Here is an 18,555-nt window from a genome sequence, read left to right on the forward strand (position 1 = left end):
ACTGCCGTAAACAATAACGTCTTGCGCTGGCAACCATCTTGGTTGTGGCAAATGGATATTTATAATGGTAATCAATCCAGTTCCAGGACTAAAGGTGGAGCACATGTCCCACTGCTGGGGTTAGAGTTGGTGCTGTATAAAACTAAAAAAAACGTGTGTGTGTGTGGAGTAGGCGTCTCCACCCACCACCTAACAATAATGTCTTTGGGGCTTGTAAGCATTTCACTGTAAGGTCTACAACACCGGTTGTATTCGGCGCATGTGACAAATACAATTTGACATATCAAACTTCGACAACATGGAGAACAGCAAAACAGTGACTGCTTCTAGGCAGAAACCTTTAACTTTTTTCCTCTACAATTTGTAGAAAAGGAAAGCAGATTCTCTGTATCGGTAGTTTTTATTCAAAGTCATTTTTACATATTATGCTAAAAACAAGTTTTTAAAACGGTAGTGATAAGGGGTTGTCCAATGGATCTGTTGCTGTATACCAAATGGACTGTAACTATTTGAAAAGGTTTGCGTAGATATGTTACTTTATACACAGAGAAACAAGTATGTAACAGAATAAACAGCACTGTCCCAAATGGCACTTTAATCCCTATATGGTGCACTACTTTCTACCAGAGCCCTGGTCCAACGTAGAGCACTATATAGGGATTGAAGTGCTATTTGTGACACACACCGCAGAGTATTGTTTCAGTTGACGGGCCATATTGATACAAGGCTGATATATAAAAAGCGAAAATTGTGTATTTGGCAAATAACCATGGCTGAGTCTCAATGCAAATGCCCGCATCCTTGTAGACTGAGACAGCGACACAGAACTAGAATGATTTCTATTTTAGAATAGTTCATTCTATTTCTACGGTCCGAATATATGAAAATGGATTTAAAATGTCAATAGAAAGACAGCATTAAAAATGGCAAATCATCAAAGCCATTCATACTTCATAGATTAAAATGAGAGAGTTATGGCTGACTCCTGGCATCTCAGAATACTAGGTGCTACTAGCATCCAGTTTTGATTTGAAATGGGGGTGATTTGGCTCAGGTAAAACAACAGCTAGCATGTCCAGAGGTGCAGCAGGGTTCTTTAGGGGTTGATGTAAACAACTACATACATCCATATGAAGTATGTCAAATGATTTACAGCAGTAAAGACACCATAAAATAAAAACTGTTTAAAAATTTAAAAAAAATGTATAATCTAGTTAGGATCCACCACTTATGAGCTTCCTTACAAGCCGACAAAAAAAAAAAAAAAAGATATTCTTTTTGCATTAATAAAATATAAATGATTGATTATGACACCCTTCTGACTGCAAGTACGCATTTAAAAACTGATCCAGTAAATTAAAATCCAAACCAACAATAATATTCACAATATATTAAATTAAGACATTTTTTTTTTTTTTTAAAGGCAAACTCCCAAGATCCAGAGGAAGTGCAATCCTTGCAATAGATAGCATTACTTACACCATGATAGGAAACATAACCAAATACTCCATGGCCCGTATTCACAAAGTGCTGCTCAAACATACATTTTCCCTTTTTGATCATATGAATAAGATCACATGTACGGGGGGGGGCCTGGTCCTAGATCAGCACTCTAACCCTTGAGGCTTCATGAATACAGGCCAACGTATGTCAGGAGTACCCAATGATGACAAGCTATGCTCCAACCATCCAGGTGAGGAGAACTAAAAAAATAAGACTTTTAAAAATCCTGGAGATTAAAACATTGTTTTTTGTTTACACAATAAACCGTATAACATTAACCCCAATAGTAGCGCTTCGGTGAGCTTGTGTATGGTTAGAGTCTTTGCATAGATTCAGACCATGGTCTGAAATGAGGACCAGCGGTATGTTTTCAGTTCCAGATGCATAGGGACAGGCTAGCCTGATCCCAGATCTGTTTGTGTTGTCCTGCCAACTCCTCTGGTCATTGTCACCATAGAGATCGTGTAATTTTATATCTATACATTTTATACCTATTCATTCCATATGAGTAGACGAGACCGCACAAACAGATCTGGGACCAGTCTAGTGCCAGGCCGGTGAGTCCCCCTCATATGTTACTGGCCTGGGGGACCTCTGTAATACTGTCCCTTGGGTCGGGGCGAGCTACAGCAGGCCGCCGTCGGATGCTGCGGCCTGACGCGATGAGGTCGGCGTAACCCCGTGAGTGAGAAAAGGCGTAGGCCGAGCGGCGGGAGCGTCTGTCGCGCTGGAACGGAGCAGGTTTCTTCTTCTCCTCTTCCTCCGCCTCATACTTCTTCCTGTTCCTCTGGACCTGCGGCGGCGGGGAAACAAATATTCATAAACATTCATAAACCAGTTTAAAATATGGATGTGTGGTGGGTTTTATTCAAGAGCACTTCAAACAGGATGTAGTTTGACAGATTTGGTGCTCCATTTCGAACACCCCCAAAATCCACAGATCTCCGATACAAAAAAAAAAAAAAAAATCTCTCACAATATTGCAGAGGCAACGAACCGTACCATGGACATATCACAGCCATGTCATGCCAAAATATTACAGATATCAAGACATTATGAGTCAAGTCATTTTTCGGGTTAGTAGTAGCTAGGCCTTACGTTGTCTCCAACGGACGGCCATATTGTTTTGCAGAGGAACTGAATGAAGATGACAGGAAGCAGGCTGATCCCCACAGTTAGGATGATGGTCAGCCACAGATAGGGCTGTCTGAGCGCGTTAGGGGCTACACCTGACAAAACACAGAAAAATCAACACATATGCTGGGTTACAAACGCACAGTAATTACTCATCATCGTCAACCATCTGTGACAAGAGCCACATGGCCAGGGTCATGTTCATAAGGTGCAAACAGGAAAACGTTTCACAATGGAGAATGAATGTTTCTTATTGGACAAGTTTAGGTACTGACAGAATTAGGGAGGTACTACCTAAACTTGTCCAATAAGAAACATTCATTCTCCATTGTGAAACGTTTTGCTATCGTCCGTGTGGCCGAATGAACACGACCCAGGTTAGTATTCATTAGGGCATACAACATCCAGGTAGTCTCTCCCGGTTTTTAGTCCGTTTTCATCCGTATGAACAGGACCCAGATCTGAAGAGGCAGAACTCACCGGTGAAAGTGAAGGTTGACGGGAAGATGACGTGGATTCCTGCACTGTGGATATCGAACATGATCCCAAAGTATATGGCTATACTGCAGAGGACGGCGAAGCAGTTCACAAAGGTCCAGTATGACGTCTCCAGAGATATCTGGGAGAGAGTATGAGAGACAGGAAGTTACATCATCTATTCCAACACTGTAGGAGGAATCAGCACTTGCTGTATAAATAGGCTTGTAGTTTTTTTAATTTTTAATTTGAACTCAGATTTCTGAAAACACACCAGAGTTTGTTTCTTGTGTCTACATGTGAGCTGTGGAATGAATTTCCCTTTTTGAAGGACAATAAACATAATCAATCCACCAATCAATAAATCCATTGAGGAACAGCTACCTGCAGGTTGACGGTGAAGATGAGAGAAGAGGCCATGACCACAGCGAGGGATTGGTAGTCTGACGGTGCCTCTCCGTCCTGCCCCATGGTCTGGAGGAACGCCCCGTACGGGATGAAGAAGACCACCAGAGAGGTGAAGATGCCGTGGAACAGACTGATGAAGAAGTTCTTGTAGTTGAACAGCGCCCCCTGCTGACCAGGAAGGTATAACTTGGGGAACTTTCTGCTCAGCTTGTCATTCACATCCTTCAAGGAAACAGGAAATATACATTTCATGTTAGCTCAGGGCTTCCCAAACTTGTACTGCACATTATCCCAAATTGACACTTAAAATGCAGGAGACTCCACTCGGACAAGGCTTGTTAAGGCTGCGTGTTCATATTCACAAAATTTTAGGTCCCGCAAGCTGTCCCAACACATAATGAGATGAAAGCACATTTTATTAGTTTAAGAGATCCTTTGTTGGCACTAAGCGGTTGTATTCTATACCCATTTGAAGATAATTTGTTTGATAATAAGCTGAAATATTTTCTCAATGAGCCCAGGGGGATCCCACACAGTATCCCGACCCCAAGTTTGGGAACCACTGTATTAGCTTAACATTGACGTGTCATATGATCGGAATAAGACAGAGTGATAAAACAAAATGGGGGGAGTTTTCATTCAATGTTCCTCATTAAAAACAGTGAACACAGAGCCTGTTACCTCTATAAAAAGCCCAGCTTGTCCAGCTGGCATTTGAAGGGGACTTGACAACTGATGCGCAGTGTGTATAGCCAAGTTATCGTTACTCATTGTGTTAGTACTTTTCTACAGTATTATTTCTCCATTTTCTTACTCTCTGCATTGTTGGGAAGGTCCCGTAAGTAACTATTTTACTGTTGTTTACGAAGCACATGTGACAAATAAAATTAGATTTGGATATATTATGGACATTTTCAAAAATGACAAACATTCTACATGTATCTCCTTTAATAGCTTACCTGATCCAACAAGCCAACCAGCAGGACAGGAAGAGAGCTGTACATCACATTGTACAAGGTGATGAACCAATCTTCATAGGCAACCTGGAGTAGTATCATAAAGTCATATATCACACAATAGCTTACTCCTCTATTTTTTGATTTTATTTAACCTTTATTTAGCTAGGCAAGTCAGTTAAGAACAAATTCTTATTTACAATGACGGCCTACCGGGGAACAGTGGGTCAACAGCCTTGTTCAGGGGCAGAATGACACATTTTTACCTTGTCAGCTCGGGGATTCGATTGAGCAACCTTTCAGTTACTGGCCCAACGCTCTAACCACTAAGCTACCTGCCGCCCCTCTATCATCAAATACATGTCCACATTTAGGATCAATCATCTGTACCATAGTATACGGTACAAAAGTAATTTGGGGGTTTTGAAGTCAGTCTAGATAAGTGGTCGTTGAAAATGCAGTTTAGACAGGTGGTGCCCTACGGGCTCTGGTCTAAAGTAGTGCACTATATAGGGAAGAGGGCTCTGGTCTATAGTAGTGCACTATATAGGGAATAGGGCTCTGGTCTAAAGTAGTGCACTATATAGGGAATAGGGCTCTGGTCAAAAGTAGTGCACTATATAGGGAATAGGGCTCTGGTCAAAAGCAGTGCACTATTTAGGGAATATGGCTCTAGTCAAAAGTAGTGCACTATATAGGGAATAGGGCTCTGGTCAAAAGCAGTGCACTATTTAGGGAATATGGCTCTAGTCAAAAGTAGTGCACTATATAGGGAATAGGGTACCAGTTGAGACACACACTATCTGTAGAACATTCCCTCACCTGAGCTGAGAACCCATTGAAGAAGGAGTACCAGAAGTGGACCAGGGTGAAGGCAAAGTTCTTGAAGAAGAAGTAGCGGAGGAACTTGCACATGCGGATGTAGGACCAGCGGCCGTGGACCAGCAGGAGACGCTCCAGGTAGCGAAACTGAGCGAAGGCATAGTCACTGGACATCACCGCCTGCATGCCCTCCTGACCGGATATACCCACACCGATGTCTGCAGCTGGAGAGGGAGAGAGAGGTGGTGGTGGGGGGGGGGGAGAAAGTGAAACAAAAACAGAGAATTTGTCTCCAACAGCTGAAGAGGTGAGGAGTTCGCAAAAGGGGGAGTAGATATCACAAAACACTTCACTACAAAAGGCTTTGTGGTGAAAACTACAATTCAGCTATAACAAACTGCTAACAAATAATGAATAATTTAACAGTAAATCAAATAAATATCGTCCCGTACTCTTGATCATGTTGACGTCATTGGCTCCGTCGCCGATCGACAGCGTGACGGCCTTCTTATACTTCTTCACCAGGCTGACCACGTTGGCCTTCTGTTTGGGCGTGACACGGCAACAGATGACCGCTTCGCACTCGCACGCCATGTTCACAAAGTCCACCTGACGACTCTCCTTCTCCCAGTCGTCGATTGGCTGGGTGGAGTCCTGGGGCGTGGCGGAGACGGGTCTCTTTCCGAGACGCTTCAAGCGAAGGCGACGACGTTTCTTCTTTTTCTCGTATAAAATCTCGTTCTGTGGAGAGACAGACGGACAGACATGTCTATTTAGTCTTTAGAAGAAAAATATACTTTTGTACAAAAGAAAAACCCTCACAAAACAATGAAATTAAAAAATGTCTAAGTAAATATCAGGCTGAGTCAAGTGTACGCCTTTAATGATCATTTCAAGTTGAACAGCAACAGTAACTAGTAGTAGTTTCCACTCACCAGCCAGCCTCCGGTGATGATGAGTGCGTTCTTGCCAGGCTCGGGGAAGAACGGATCTGGTACCTTTTTCCTGGTTCGACCGGACGCAGGCGGCTGGTCCCTCCGGTTTGCCTGTCTGATTCGCAGCTTCTCACTATCACACACACACACACACAAGACCGTCAAACATCAGAACTACATCTTACACTCTACTACAATCTCTGTAACAGTGTATTATCATAACTTCACTCTGCAAATACAGCAGTAGCCTTTACAGCAGTAGCTTAGTCTTTCCAGCAGTAGCCTTTCCAGCAGTAGCCTTTCCAGCAGTAGCCTAGCCTTTCCAGCAGTAGCCTAGCCTTTCCAGCAGTAGCCTAGCCTTTCCAGCAGTAGCCTAGCCTTTCCAGCAGTAGCCTAGCCTTTCCAGCAGTAGCCTAGCCTTTCCAACAGTAGCCTTTCCAACAGTAGCCTAGCCTTTCCAGCAGTAGCCTAGCCTTTCCAGCAGTAGCCTAGCCTTTCCAGCAGTAGCCTAGCCTTTCCAGCAGTAGCCTAGCCTTTCCAGCAGTAGCCTAGCCTTTCCAGCAGTAGCCTAGCCTTTCCAGCAGTAGCCTAGCCTTTCCAGCAGTAGCCTAGCCTTTCCAGCAGTAGCCTTTCCAACAGTAGCCTTTCCAACAGTAGCCTTTCCAGCAGTAGCCTAGCCTTTCCAGCAGTAGCCTTTCCAGCAGTAGCCTTTCCAGCAGTAGCCTAGCCTTTCCAGCAGTAGCCTTTCCAGCAGTAGCCTTTACAGCAGCAGCCTAGCCTTTCCAGCAGTAGCCTTTCCAGCAGTAGCCTTTCCAGCAGTAGCCTTTCCAGCAGTAGCCTTTCCAGCAGTAGCCTAGCCTTTCCAGCAGTAGCCTAGCCTTTCCAGCAGTACCCTAGCCTTTCCAGCAGTACCCTAGCCTTTCCAGCAGTACCCTAGCCTTTCCAACAGTAGCCTTTCCAGCAGTAGCCTAGCCTTTCCAGCAGTAGCCTAGCCTTTCCAGCAGTAGCCTTTCCAGCAGTAGCCTTTCCAGCAGCAGCCTAGCCTTTCCAGCAGTAGCCTTTACAGCAGCAGCCTAGCCTTTCCAGCAGCAGCCTAGCCTTTCCAGCAGCAGCCTAGCCTTTCCAGCAGTAGCCTAGCCTTTCCAGCAGTAGCCTTTCCAGCAGTAGCCTTTCCAGCAGCAGCCTAGCCTTTCCAGCAGCAGCCTAGCCTTTCCAGCAGCAGCCTAGCCTTTCCAGCAGCAGCCTAGCCTTTCCAGCAGCAGCCTAGCCTTTCCAGCAGTAGCCTTTCCAGCAGTAGCCTTTCCAGCAATAGCCTAGCCTTTCCAGCAGTAGCCTAGCCTTTCCAGCAGTAGCCTAGCCTTTCCAGCAGTAGCCTAGCCTTTCCAGCAGTAGCCTAGCCTTTCCAGCAGTAGCCTAGCCTTTCCAGCAGTAGCCTTTCCAGCAGTAGCCTTTCCAGCAGTAGCCTTTCCAGCAGTAGCCTAGCCTTTCCAGCAGTAGCCTAGCCTTTCCAGCAGTAGCCTAGCCTTTCCAGCAGTAGCCTAGCCTTTCCAGCAGTAGCCTAGCCTTTCCAGCAGTAGCCTAGCCTTTCCAGCAGTAGCCTAGCCTTTCCAGCAGTAGCCTAGCCTTTCCAGCAGTAGCCTAGCCTTTCCAGCAGTAGCCTAGCCTTTCCAGCAGTAGCCTAGTCTTTCCAGCAGTAGCCTAGTCTTTCCAGCAGTAGCCTAGTCTTTCCAGCAGTAGCCTAGTCTTTCCAGCAGTAGCCTAGTCTTTCCAGCAGTAGCCTAGCCTTTCCAGCAGTAGCCTAGCCTTTCCAGCAGTAGCCTAGCCTTTCCAGCAGTAGCCTAGCCTTTCCAGCAGTAGCCTAGCCTTTCCAGCAGTAGCCTAGCCTTTCCAGCAGCAGCCTTTCCAGCAGCACAGCTACACACGAATGACTCACATCAAGCTCTGGTGTAGACCTACACCATAGACCTACACTTCTTCTCTAATATCTTAAACCTACTTGATATCATCTCCATAGTGGATCTGCATGTCATCGGTAAGCAGCTCACAGGAATAGCCAATGTTCTCAGCCGTTTCTGCAAGGGAAGGAAATGTTGAAGAAAATGTTAATGTCATCAATACACATTTAATCCATCAAGAGACAAACTCGGTGAAGTAGCACCTCGAGGTGTTCTCAGTTGTAAATCAACAGTAACACATTGTTGGGAGGTAAACATGGTTTTAAAATCAACATCAACATCACATTGTTGGGAGGTAAACATGGTTTTAAATCAACAGTAACACATTGTTGGGAGGTAAACATGGACTGCACCCCAAGTAGCACCATATTCCCTATACTGTACAGAAGTGCACTACTACGGCCCTGATTAAAAGCCGTGTGTTAAATAGGGAACAGGGATGGAATCCTACTGTAACCCAGTCCCTGGATAGATAGAGAGATGAACATTCCAGACGAAGGCTGTCCGCCATGTGAACACATCTGTCTTGACTTTCTTCTCTCATACCTTTCTTATCTCCAGTGAGAACCCAGATCTTGATGTGAGCCTTTGCCAGCTTGGCGATGGTCTCAGGAACCCCGTCCTGTAGCTTGTCCTCGATGGCAGTCGCTCCGATCATCTGCCGAAAGGACATAAAGCAAACACGGTGACTTTTCAGAGCAGAAAGTGGCGGCTTTAATAAAAGAGTCAGATTTATTTGGTAACACAAGATAAAGGGTGTTAAACCCGGTGTCCTGATTACATTTACAATCTGGCCCTCATACCATCATGGCCACCTAATCATCCCCAGCTTCCAACTGGCTCATTCATCCCCACTCTCTCCTGTAAAGCCAATTCTTGTGGGAAGCTGCTATTGACCACCAAGTGCTAACAGTATCTGGATAATATGTGTGAAATGCTTGATAATGTATGCGATATCAACAGAGAAGTATATTTTCTGGGTGATTTAAATATTGCCTGGCTTTCATCAGGATGCCCACTCAAGAGAAAGCTTCAAACTGTGACTAGTGCCTGCAACCTGGTTCAGGTTGTCAGTCAACCTACCAGGGTAGTTACAAACAGCACAGGAATTAAATCATCAACATGTATTGATCACATCTTTACTAATGCTGCAGAAATTTGCTTTAAAGCAGTATCCAAATCCATAGGCTGTAGTGATCACAATATAGTAGCCATATCTAGGAAAACCAAAGTTCCAAAGGCTGGGTCTAATATAGTGTATAAGAGGTCATACAATAAGTTTTGTAGTGATTCCTATGTTGTTGATGTGAAGAATATAGGTTGGTCTGTGGTGTGTAATGAGGAGCAACCAGACACATTTATGAAATTGCTTATTCCATTAAGACTGCACCCATGAAGAAAATTACTGTAAAAATTGTTCAATCCTCTTGGTTTGATGAGGAATTGAAGAATTCATCACAAAACCCACTAAAATTGCCAACTACTTTAATGACTTTTTCCATTGGCAAGATAAACAAACTTAGGAATGACATGCCGGCAACAAACACTGACACTACACATCCAGATATATCGGATCAAATTATAAAAAGACAAGAATTGTACTTTGAATTCCATAAAGCCAGTGTAGAAAAGGTGAAAAGCCATCGGGGTCTGACAATCTAGATGGAAAATTACTGAGGATAATAGCAGACAATATTGCCTCTCCTATTAGCCATATCTTCAATCTTAGCCTTCTAGAAAGTGTGTGCCCTCAGGCCTGGAGGGAAGCTAAAGTCCTTCCGCTACCCAAGAACAGTAAAGCCCCCTTTACTGGCTCAAATAGATGACCAATCAGCCTGTTACCAACCCTTAGTCAACAAATTCAGCACGCTTATAGGGAAGGACATTCAACAAGCACAGCACTTACACAAATGCCTGATGATTGGCTGAGAGAAATTGATGATAAAATTATTGTGGGGGCTGTCTTGTTCAACTTCAGTGCGGCTTCTGACATTATCAATCAGTCTGCTGCTGGAAAAACATGTGTTATGGCTTTACAGCCCCTGCTATATTATGGATAAAGAGTTACTTGTCTAACAGAACACAGAAGGTTCTTCAATAAAGCCCTGCGTTATCTCAGCTCACTGGTCACCATAGCAGCATCCACTCGTAGCACGCGCTCCAGCAGGTATGTTGTTGTATGTGTCGAATTGCTATGCTTTATCTTGGCCAGGCCGCAGTTGCAAATGAGAACTTGTTCTCAACTAGCCAACCTGGTTAAATAAAAGGTGATTTTAAAAAAGTTTTAAAAAATAGAAGCCTCAAACATAATCAGGAATTCCCCAGGGTAGCTGTTTAAGACCCTTGCTTTTTACTAACGACATGCCACAGGCTTTGAGTAAAGCCAGTGTTTCTATGTATGCGGATGACTCAACACTATACACATCAGCTACTACAGCGACTGAAATGACTGCAACTCTTAACAAAGAGCTACAGTTAGTTTCAGAATGGATGGGAAGGAATAAGTTAGTCCTAAATATTTCCAAAACTAAAAGCATTGTATTTTGTACAAATCACTCAGTAAGCCCTAAACCTCAACTACGTCTCGTAATGAATAATGTGGACATTGAGCAAGTTGAGGTGACTAAACTACTTGGAGTAACCCTAGACTGTAAACTGTCATGATCAAAACATATTTATACAGTAGTAGCTGAGATGGGGAGAAGACTGTCTATTATACAGCGATGCTCTGCCTTCTTAACAACACTATCAACAAGGCAGGTCCTACAGGCCCTAGTTTTGTCACACCTTGACTACTGTTCAGTCATGTGATCAGGTGCCACAAAAAAGGATTTAGGAAAATTGCAATTGGCTCAGAACAGGGCAGCACGGCTGTCCCTTGGATGTACAAAGAGAGCAAACATTAACATCCATGTCAATCTCTCCTGGCTCAAAGTGGAAGAGAGATTGACTTCATCACTACTTGTTTTTGTAAGAGGTGTTGACAAGCTGAATTTACCGAGCTGTCTGTTTAAAATACTAGCACACAGCTCAGACACCCACGCATACCCCACAAGTGGCCGTGATTAGGAGTCCCATAGGGCAGCACACAATTGGCCCAGCGTCGTCCGGGTTTGGCCGGGGTATGCAGTCAATGTAAATAACGATTTGTTCTTAACTGACTTTACTAGTTAAATAAAGGTTTAAAAAAATGTTTTTTAAACAAGACATGCCACAAGAGGTCTCTTCACAGTCCCCAAGTCCAGAACAGACTATGGAAGGCACACAGTACTACATAGAGCCATGACAACATGGAACTCTATTCCACATCAGGTAACTGATGCAAGCAGTAGAATTAGATTTTTTTTTAAACAGGTAAAAATACACCTTATGGAACAACGGGGACTGTGCAGAGACACACACACACACACACAAAAGGTACAGACACATACATATGCACACATTGTGATAGTTGTATTGAACATGTTGTGTTGTGGATATGTGGTGGTGTAGGGATGTTATATGATGTACTGTTTTATCTTTAGTTTATTCAGTACAAACATAGTTCACTGTTTTATCTGTTGTTTAATATGTAATGTGGACGCTTTGGTGTGTTTGGACCCCAGGAAGAGTAGCTGCTGCGGCCACTAACATTTAGTGGCTGCTGCCAACATACTGACTCAACTCCAGCCACTTTAATAATGGGAATTGATGGAAATGTATGTAAAAATGTATCACTAGCCACTTTAAACAATGCCACTTAATATAATGTTTACATACCCTACATTACTCATCTCATATGTATATGTATATACTGTACTCTATATCATTTACTGCATCTTGCCATCTTTATGTAATACATGTATCACTAGCCATATTCTATGCCACTTTATGTTTATATACCCTATATTACTAATCTCATATGTATATACTGTACTCTATACCATCTACTGCATCTTGCCATCTTTATGTAATACATGTATCACTAGCCACTTTAAACTATGCCACTTTATGTTTATATACCCTACATTACTCATCTCATATGTATATACTGTACTCTATACCATCTACTGCATCTTGCCATCTTTATGTAATACATGTATCACTAGCCACTTTAAACTATGCCACTTTATGTTTATATACCCTACATTACTCATCTCATATGTATATACTGTACTCTATACCATCTACTGCATCTTGCCTATGCCGTTCTGTACCATCACTCATTCATATATCTTTATGTACATATTCTTTATCGCTTTACACTTGTGTGTATAAGGTAGTAGTTGTGGAATTGTTAGGTTAGATTACTTGTTGGTTATTACTGCATTGTCGGAACTAGAAGCACAAGCATTTTGCTACACTCGCATTAACATCTGCTAACCATGTGTATGTGACAAATAAAATTTGATTTGCTGCCCTGACAGGAATTAATGGGGATCCATAATAAACCCCAGGAAGAGTAGCTGCTTCCTTGGCAGGAACTAATGGGGATCCATAATAAACCCCAGGAAGAGTAGCTGCTGCCTTGGTAAGAACTAATGGGGATCCATAATAAACCCCAGGAAGAGTAGCTGCTTCCTTGGCAGGAACTAATGGGGATCCATAATAAACCCCAGGAAGAGTAGCTGCTTCCTTGTCAGGAACTAATGGGGATCCATAATAAACCCCAGGAAGAGTAGCTGCTTCCTTGGCAGGAACTAATGGGGATCCATAATAAACCCCAGGAAGAGTAGCTGCTTCCTTGGCAGGAACTAATGGGGATCCATAATAAACCCCAGGAAGAGTAGCTGCTGCCTTGGTAGGAACTAATGGGGATCCATAATAAACACAAATACAAACTATTCCCCAGGTCGTTGCTGTAAATGAGAATGTGTTCAGGCAACTTACCTGGTAAAAGAACAGTTTACGTAAAGACTGATGGCATCTTATTACTATATCTTAATGATCCTGACCAAAATGCCAGCCCTCTACATTGTAGAAGTGACTTGATTGATTGAAGTATTTGGAGTGTGTCCTACCATGAAGTTGTTCTCAATTTGTTCATACACTCGATCTAGAGCAGCCTCCCTGTTGCCCATAGCAACACTGGCCTCCTTGTGCTTCTTAGCCCAGGCGTCAAACTCCTGCTTACTGATATCCTTATAACACAAACACAGGGTCCGGAGAGTCTGGTTGGCAAAGATCTACAATGGAAGAGGAAATACTTCAATGATGCACCAATGAAAAACATGCATCATCTATTTTTCAGAAACTATTTGAGTTCAAGTTTAATTTGTTACGTGACCACAATGTCCAGAGTTCAGAGTTCAACCACACGTCAAACTTAAGGCCACTACTAGTCCACATAGACTCTGTTGTATGATTTTGAGCCTCAAACTATGACGTCAGAATGTGGCCCCTGAACAAAAAGGAGTTTGGCACACCTGCCATATTAAAAAACACCTCAGAACAGATATGGTTGACTCACGTCCAGAGCAGTCTGGGTCACTTCCTTGTGTCTGGAGTTAGGAGAGAGGCGTTCGTAGATGACCGTGTCTGCTCCTTTACAGTACAAACGGATCCGGCCATCGGGGAACCTCACTGTGTGTGTGAGAGTGAGAGTGGGTGAGAGAGAGAGAGAGTGAGAGTGAGAGTGAGAGAGAAGACAGCATATTAGGGAGATGGTCACAGTGAAACGGCTAATTTTACAAAATTCCAGCTTTCCCAAAATTCCAGCTTTCCCAAAATTCCAGCTTTCCCAAAGTTCCCCAAAAATCCAGGCCAGCTGGAGGATTTCCAAAACATCATCAGGAATAAAACAGGGAGGGAATTCTCCAACTAGGAATTCCAACAAACCTGGGAACTCCAAAATATCCAGAGCTTTAAAACAACCCTAGAAAAGTCCCAGGGGTCGCAGACTTAAAAACGATCACTCACGGATGATGGACATGCGTTTGCGGTCGCTGTTAAAGTCGAGCAGGGCCAACACCTCGTAGGTCATTTCCTGGTCCATCTCGCTGATGGTGATGGTGTCCTGGGTACGGGACAGGAACACAAAACCAAAGTTCCTGGCAGCCGTCACCAGAGCTCCCTCGTCAGGAGAGGCTGCCTGGTACACCAACTCATCTGAGGGTTTGAGGACAACAGACGCACATCAACTCTGGGGTCAGAGGTTATGTTACACCTGTATTATAGACTATTCATCAGTGTCTGTCATATGCTAAACTAAGACTCCCGGTTTATGTATGTTCCTGTCAAATAAATATTGGTCCGGTTCCCCCAGACACAAATAAAGATCGATCCTAGACTAAGAAGGATTTTCAATAAATTCTCCATGGAGTATGTTTTCTTTTAGTTCAGAACCAGGCTTTATTAGGTGTCCAGGATACCAGGTAATTTTGTATAAATCGGTGATTTCTGAACTTTGACCTCTAGCATCACTTAGAATGCAGGTTGTCTAATGCTCACCTTCTTTCTGCTCCACCATGACAGTGTGACACAGAGACAGCAGCTTGAAGAACTCCAGCGCGTCTTGGTCCTTCTTGGACCGGATGCAGGCCACCAGGGAATGATCCAAGTATTCAAACTTGCTGTCTGCATGCTTGTTCCAGCTGAAATCCACTGGCTGTGAAGTACCGAGGGGAAGAAAATGACCATCAACACAATGCTACAGATAGACTTGGAAGGCCGGTTTCCTGGACCCAGATTAAGCCTAAGGTCCTTGACTATCAAAACGTTCAATGGGGAATCTCCATTGAACCCGCTTTTTAGTCTGGGACTATGCTTGATCTGAGTCCGGGAAACTGACCCTGATAGTTTTATTTTAATGTAATCTTCTCGCAACAGATGTTAAAATGTTAAGTATTTTGAGTAGCAGAAATAGCCCCTTCACACTGTGACAATGTGACTAGAATGGTAAACCTGACCTTTCCACGATTCAGAGTCACTCCCTCGGCAGTGGTGGGGTCGCCTGGCAAAATGAAAAGTATTGGTTAGTTGTTATACTTAGTCGTGTAACACGTCATGATACAGGCGTCTTCACAACATCTTTACATCATTTTTGTCATGTCTAACACAAATGCAGTGGACCAGAATGTCCATCCAAGCCAGGATATAAGTGTAGGATGATTTCCTGCAGTACCCATAATGCTCTGTACAACCTATCAATTTGTATCTTCCTGAAGATGTTCTGCTCTTCTCCTTATCAATACATGGTGTCAGAAGCGAAAGGACATTTCTCTAACCGAAGGTGCGTCCGGCGATGGTGCACTTCTTGAAGGCCATGATGTTCTGCGTGAGGGTACCGGTCTTGTCGGAGAAGACGTACTCGATCTGACCCAGTTGTTCGTTGAGGGTGGTGGTACGGGCCTTGGCTGGCGTGTCTTTCTCCTGGTAGTACATCTGAAGGTCCCAGTTGATGAACTTCGACTGGCCCAAACGAATCACTTCCACACTGGACAGGGAGTAGAGGAAATAGCCTCATGACAGTCAGGTTAGGAGAAATTATCCAGGATGACTTTTTTTCCCCCCATCAAAAACACAATATCTGTGTGTTAAAATAGGATGACTGGAACTAGGACATTAATAACCTTTTGTCAATAGGGGGGTGCTATTTTCACTTTGTAAAAAATCGTTCCCAAATTAAACTGCCTCGTACTCAATTCTTGCTCGTACAATATGCATATTATTATTACTATTGATAGAAAACACTCTCTAGTTTCTAAAACCGTTTGAATTATATCTGTGAGTAAAACAGAACTCATTTTGCAGCAAACTTTCACTCAGGAAGTGAAAAATCTGAAATCGAGGCTCTGTTCCAGGGCCATCCTATTAATTTGCCTGAAATCTATGGTTCTACATGCACTGCATACGCCTTCCACTAGATGTCACGAGGCAGTGAGAGGTGGAATCAGGTTAGTCTCTGCTAACAGACGAAAACACAGCTAGTCAGAGGTGAGATTCTGGGTTGCTGATATCAGCCTCGGGTAAACTGATGTCTGTGTGTTAGGATAATTGGAACTTGGATATATGACCATTCTGATCCTGACACAACCATCTCTTCTGAGATGGTGGGTAATAGAGGGTACAAGTGCGAGCTAGCCTGGGTTTTGAGACGACTCACCTGACGTAGAGCGAGATGGGAACCATGGTGTTGAGCACGATGATGTACCCCCAGAAGCTGAGGAAACCTCTGTAAGAAGCAGTCTGGTCCTTGCCATCTTTCAGATACCAGGCCCTGCTGCCTACCTCCTCGTACCAGAAGGAGTTTCCGATGGCCAGGCCAGCACACAACAGGATCAGGATTACAAAGATCTGGCGGAGGGAAGAGGGAGGAAGGGATGAGCTTTTGGATGAAGTCCTTCCACTGTATCTCTATTCTCACAAGCCATCATCAAGCATGTACAGAGCCTTCAGAGAGTATTCACACCCCCTTGACTGACTCCACATTTTTTGTTGTTGTGTTACAGCCCGAATAAAACATTTATTCAATTGAGATTGTGTCACTGGCCTACACACAATACCCAAACATAATGTTGTGGAATTAATGCTTTTGGAAATGTTAACAAATTAATTAAAAATTAAAATGTATTGAGTCAATAAGTATTGAAGCCCTTTGTTATGGCAAGCATACACTTCGCTTTTCAAGTCACATAATAAGTTGCATGGACTCACTATGTGTGAAATAACATGATTTTTAACATGATTTTTGAATGACTACCTCATCTCTGTAACACACACATATACAATTATCTGTAAGGTCCCTCAGTCCAGCAGTGAATTTCAAACACAGATTCAAACACAAAGACCAGGGAGGTTTTTCCAATGCCTTGCAAAGGGCACCTATTGGTAGATGGGTAAACATAAATAAAGGAGACATTGAATATCCCTTTGAGCATGGTGAAGTTATTAACTACACTTTGGATGGTGTATCAATTCACCCAGTCACTAAAAAGATACAGGAAACCTCTCAGGGTTGCCCCCATGAGGCCAATGGCGCTTTTAAAACAGTTATAGAGTTTAATGGCTGTGAAAGGAGAACACTGAGAATCGATCAACAAAATTATAGTTCCTCCACAATAGTAACCTAATTGACAGAGTGAAAAGGAGAAAGCCTGTACAGAATATTCCAAAACATGCATCCTATTTGCAACAAGGCACTAAAGTAAAACTGCAATACAAAGTGTTATGTTTGGGGCAAATCCAACAACATCACTGAGTACCACTCTTCTTATTTTCAAGCATGGTGGTGACTGCAACATGTTATGGGTATGCTTGTCATTAGCAAGGATTAGGGAGTTTTTTTCGGGTCGAAAGAAACAGAATAGAGCTAAGCACAGGCACCTGGTTCAGTCTGCTTCCCCACAGACACTGGGAGACAAATTCACCTTCCAGCAGGACAATAACCTAAAACACAAGGCCAAATATACACTGGAGTTGCTTACTAAGAAAACCGGGAATGTTCCTCAGTGGCCGAGTTACAGTTTGGACTTAAATCTACTTGAAAATCTATGGCAAGACTGAAAAAAATGGCTGTCTAGCAATGATCAATAACCAACTTGACAGAGCTTGAAGAATTAAAAAAAATTGGTTCATATTGCACAATCCAGGTGTGAAAAGCTGCTGGAGACTCACCAAGAAGACTCACAGCTGTAATCGCTGCCAAAGGTGATTCTAACATGTTTTGACTTAGGGGTGTAAATACTTAAGGAAAATTTGAAGTCTGTATTTAATTTTCAATACATTTGTAAAAACATTACTTTGTCATGATGGGCTATTGTGTGTAGATGGGTGAGCAATTAAATTAATCGATTTTGAATTCAGGCTGTAACAATAAAATGTAGAATAAGCCATGGAGAACGAATGCTTTCTGAAGGCTGTTAAGAGACTTCATTTCATACAGGCTGAAATATTGCGTGGGGATGATAGAGTGAACCACTCACACTATACACCATGTAGTTCATCAGCTCATCAATTTTAGTCCTCTTGAACCTGGTCTTGCCCCCATTCCTCATGATTTTAGTGTCAGCGCCTAAACCAGAACGGTGAACAAACAGAAGAGCAAAGGGTTTGGATGAGATTAAGTCCAAGGCAATGACCGTGGCCGTTGGTGTGTGTTCATTGATTCCCGAAAAGTGCGTTCTTACCTGCGAAGATGACCAGTCCGTGACACTCGTCAGTGTTTCTGATCCTGCATCCTCTCAGCATCATATTGTCCAGATCCAGAGGGAATTGGTCTTTCCTCCAACGCATGGTCCCCGTGAACTTATCCAGACGGTTGTTAGGCTCCTCACACACTATCATGGCTGTACGGAGAAACAAGACAACAGTGACAACACACTATCCTGGCTGTATGAGGGAACAAGGGAACAGTGACCACACTATCCTGGCTGTATGAGGGGGAAT

At 43.3% G+C, this 18,555-nt stretch overlaps 1 protein-coding gene across 1 annotated transcript in view; it reads right to left on the reverse strand.

Moving 5' to 3' along the window:
• Window positions 1-399: 399 nt before the first annotated feature.
• The window catches only part of LOC120026476 (phospholipid-transporting ATPase IC-like), a 42,697-nt gene continuing 24,541 nt past the window's right edge, over window positions 400-18,555 (reverse strand). Inside the window, exons 10-28 of the mRNA XM_038971346.1 lie at window positions 18,297-18,455; window positions 18,093-18,181; window positions 16,274-16,464; window positions 15,396-15,604; window positions 15,078-15,121; window positions 14,620-14,776; window positions 14,089-14,277; window positions 13,640-13,752; window positions 13,191-13,355; window positions 8,737-8,848; window positions 8,232-8,307; window positions 6,236-6,368; window positions 5,753-6,041; window positions 5,301-5,524; window positions 4,482-4,565; window positions 3,499-3,744; window positions 3,118-3,256; window positions 2,602-2,732; window positions 400-2,296 (exon numbers count right to left, since the gene is read on the reverse strand). Coding sequence (XP_038827274.1) covers window positions 2,072-2,296; window positions 2,602-2,732; window positions 3,118-3,256; window positions 3,499-3,744; window positions 4,482-4,565; window positions 5,301-5,524; window positions 5,753-6,041; window positions 6,236-6,368; window positions 8,232-8,307; window positions 8,737-8,848; window positions 13,191-13,355; window positions 13,640-13,752; window positions 14,089-14,277; window positions 14,620-14,776; window positions 15,078-15,121; window positions 15,396-15,604; window positions 16,274-16,464; window positions 18,093-18,181; window positions 18,297-18,455 — 2,975 coding nt within the window. The 3' untranslated portion in view covers window positions 400-2,071. The remainder of the gene's footprint in view (window positions 2,297-2,601; window positions 2,733-3,117; window positions 3,257-3,498; window positions 3,745-4,481; window positions 4,566-5,300; window positions 5,525-5,752; window positions 6,042-6,235; window positions 6,369-8,231; window positions 8,308-8,736; window positions 8,849-13,190; window positions 13,356-13,639; window positions 13,753-14,088; window positions 14,278-14,619; window positions 14,777-15,077; window positions 15,122-15,395; window positions 15,605-16,273; window positions 16,465-18,092; window positions 18,182-18,296; window positions 18,456-18,555) is intronic.

Source organism: Salvelinus namaycush, chromosome 31 (assembly GCF_016432855.1).
Source record: "Salvelinus namaycush isolate Seneca chromosome 31, SaNama_1.0, whole genome shotgun sequence".
NCBI classification, from domain to species: domain Eukaryota; kingdom Metazoa; phylum Chordata; class Actinopteri; order Salmoniformes; family Salmonidae; genus Salvelinus; species Salvelinus namaycush.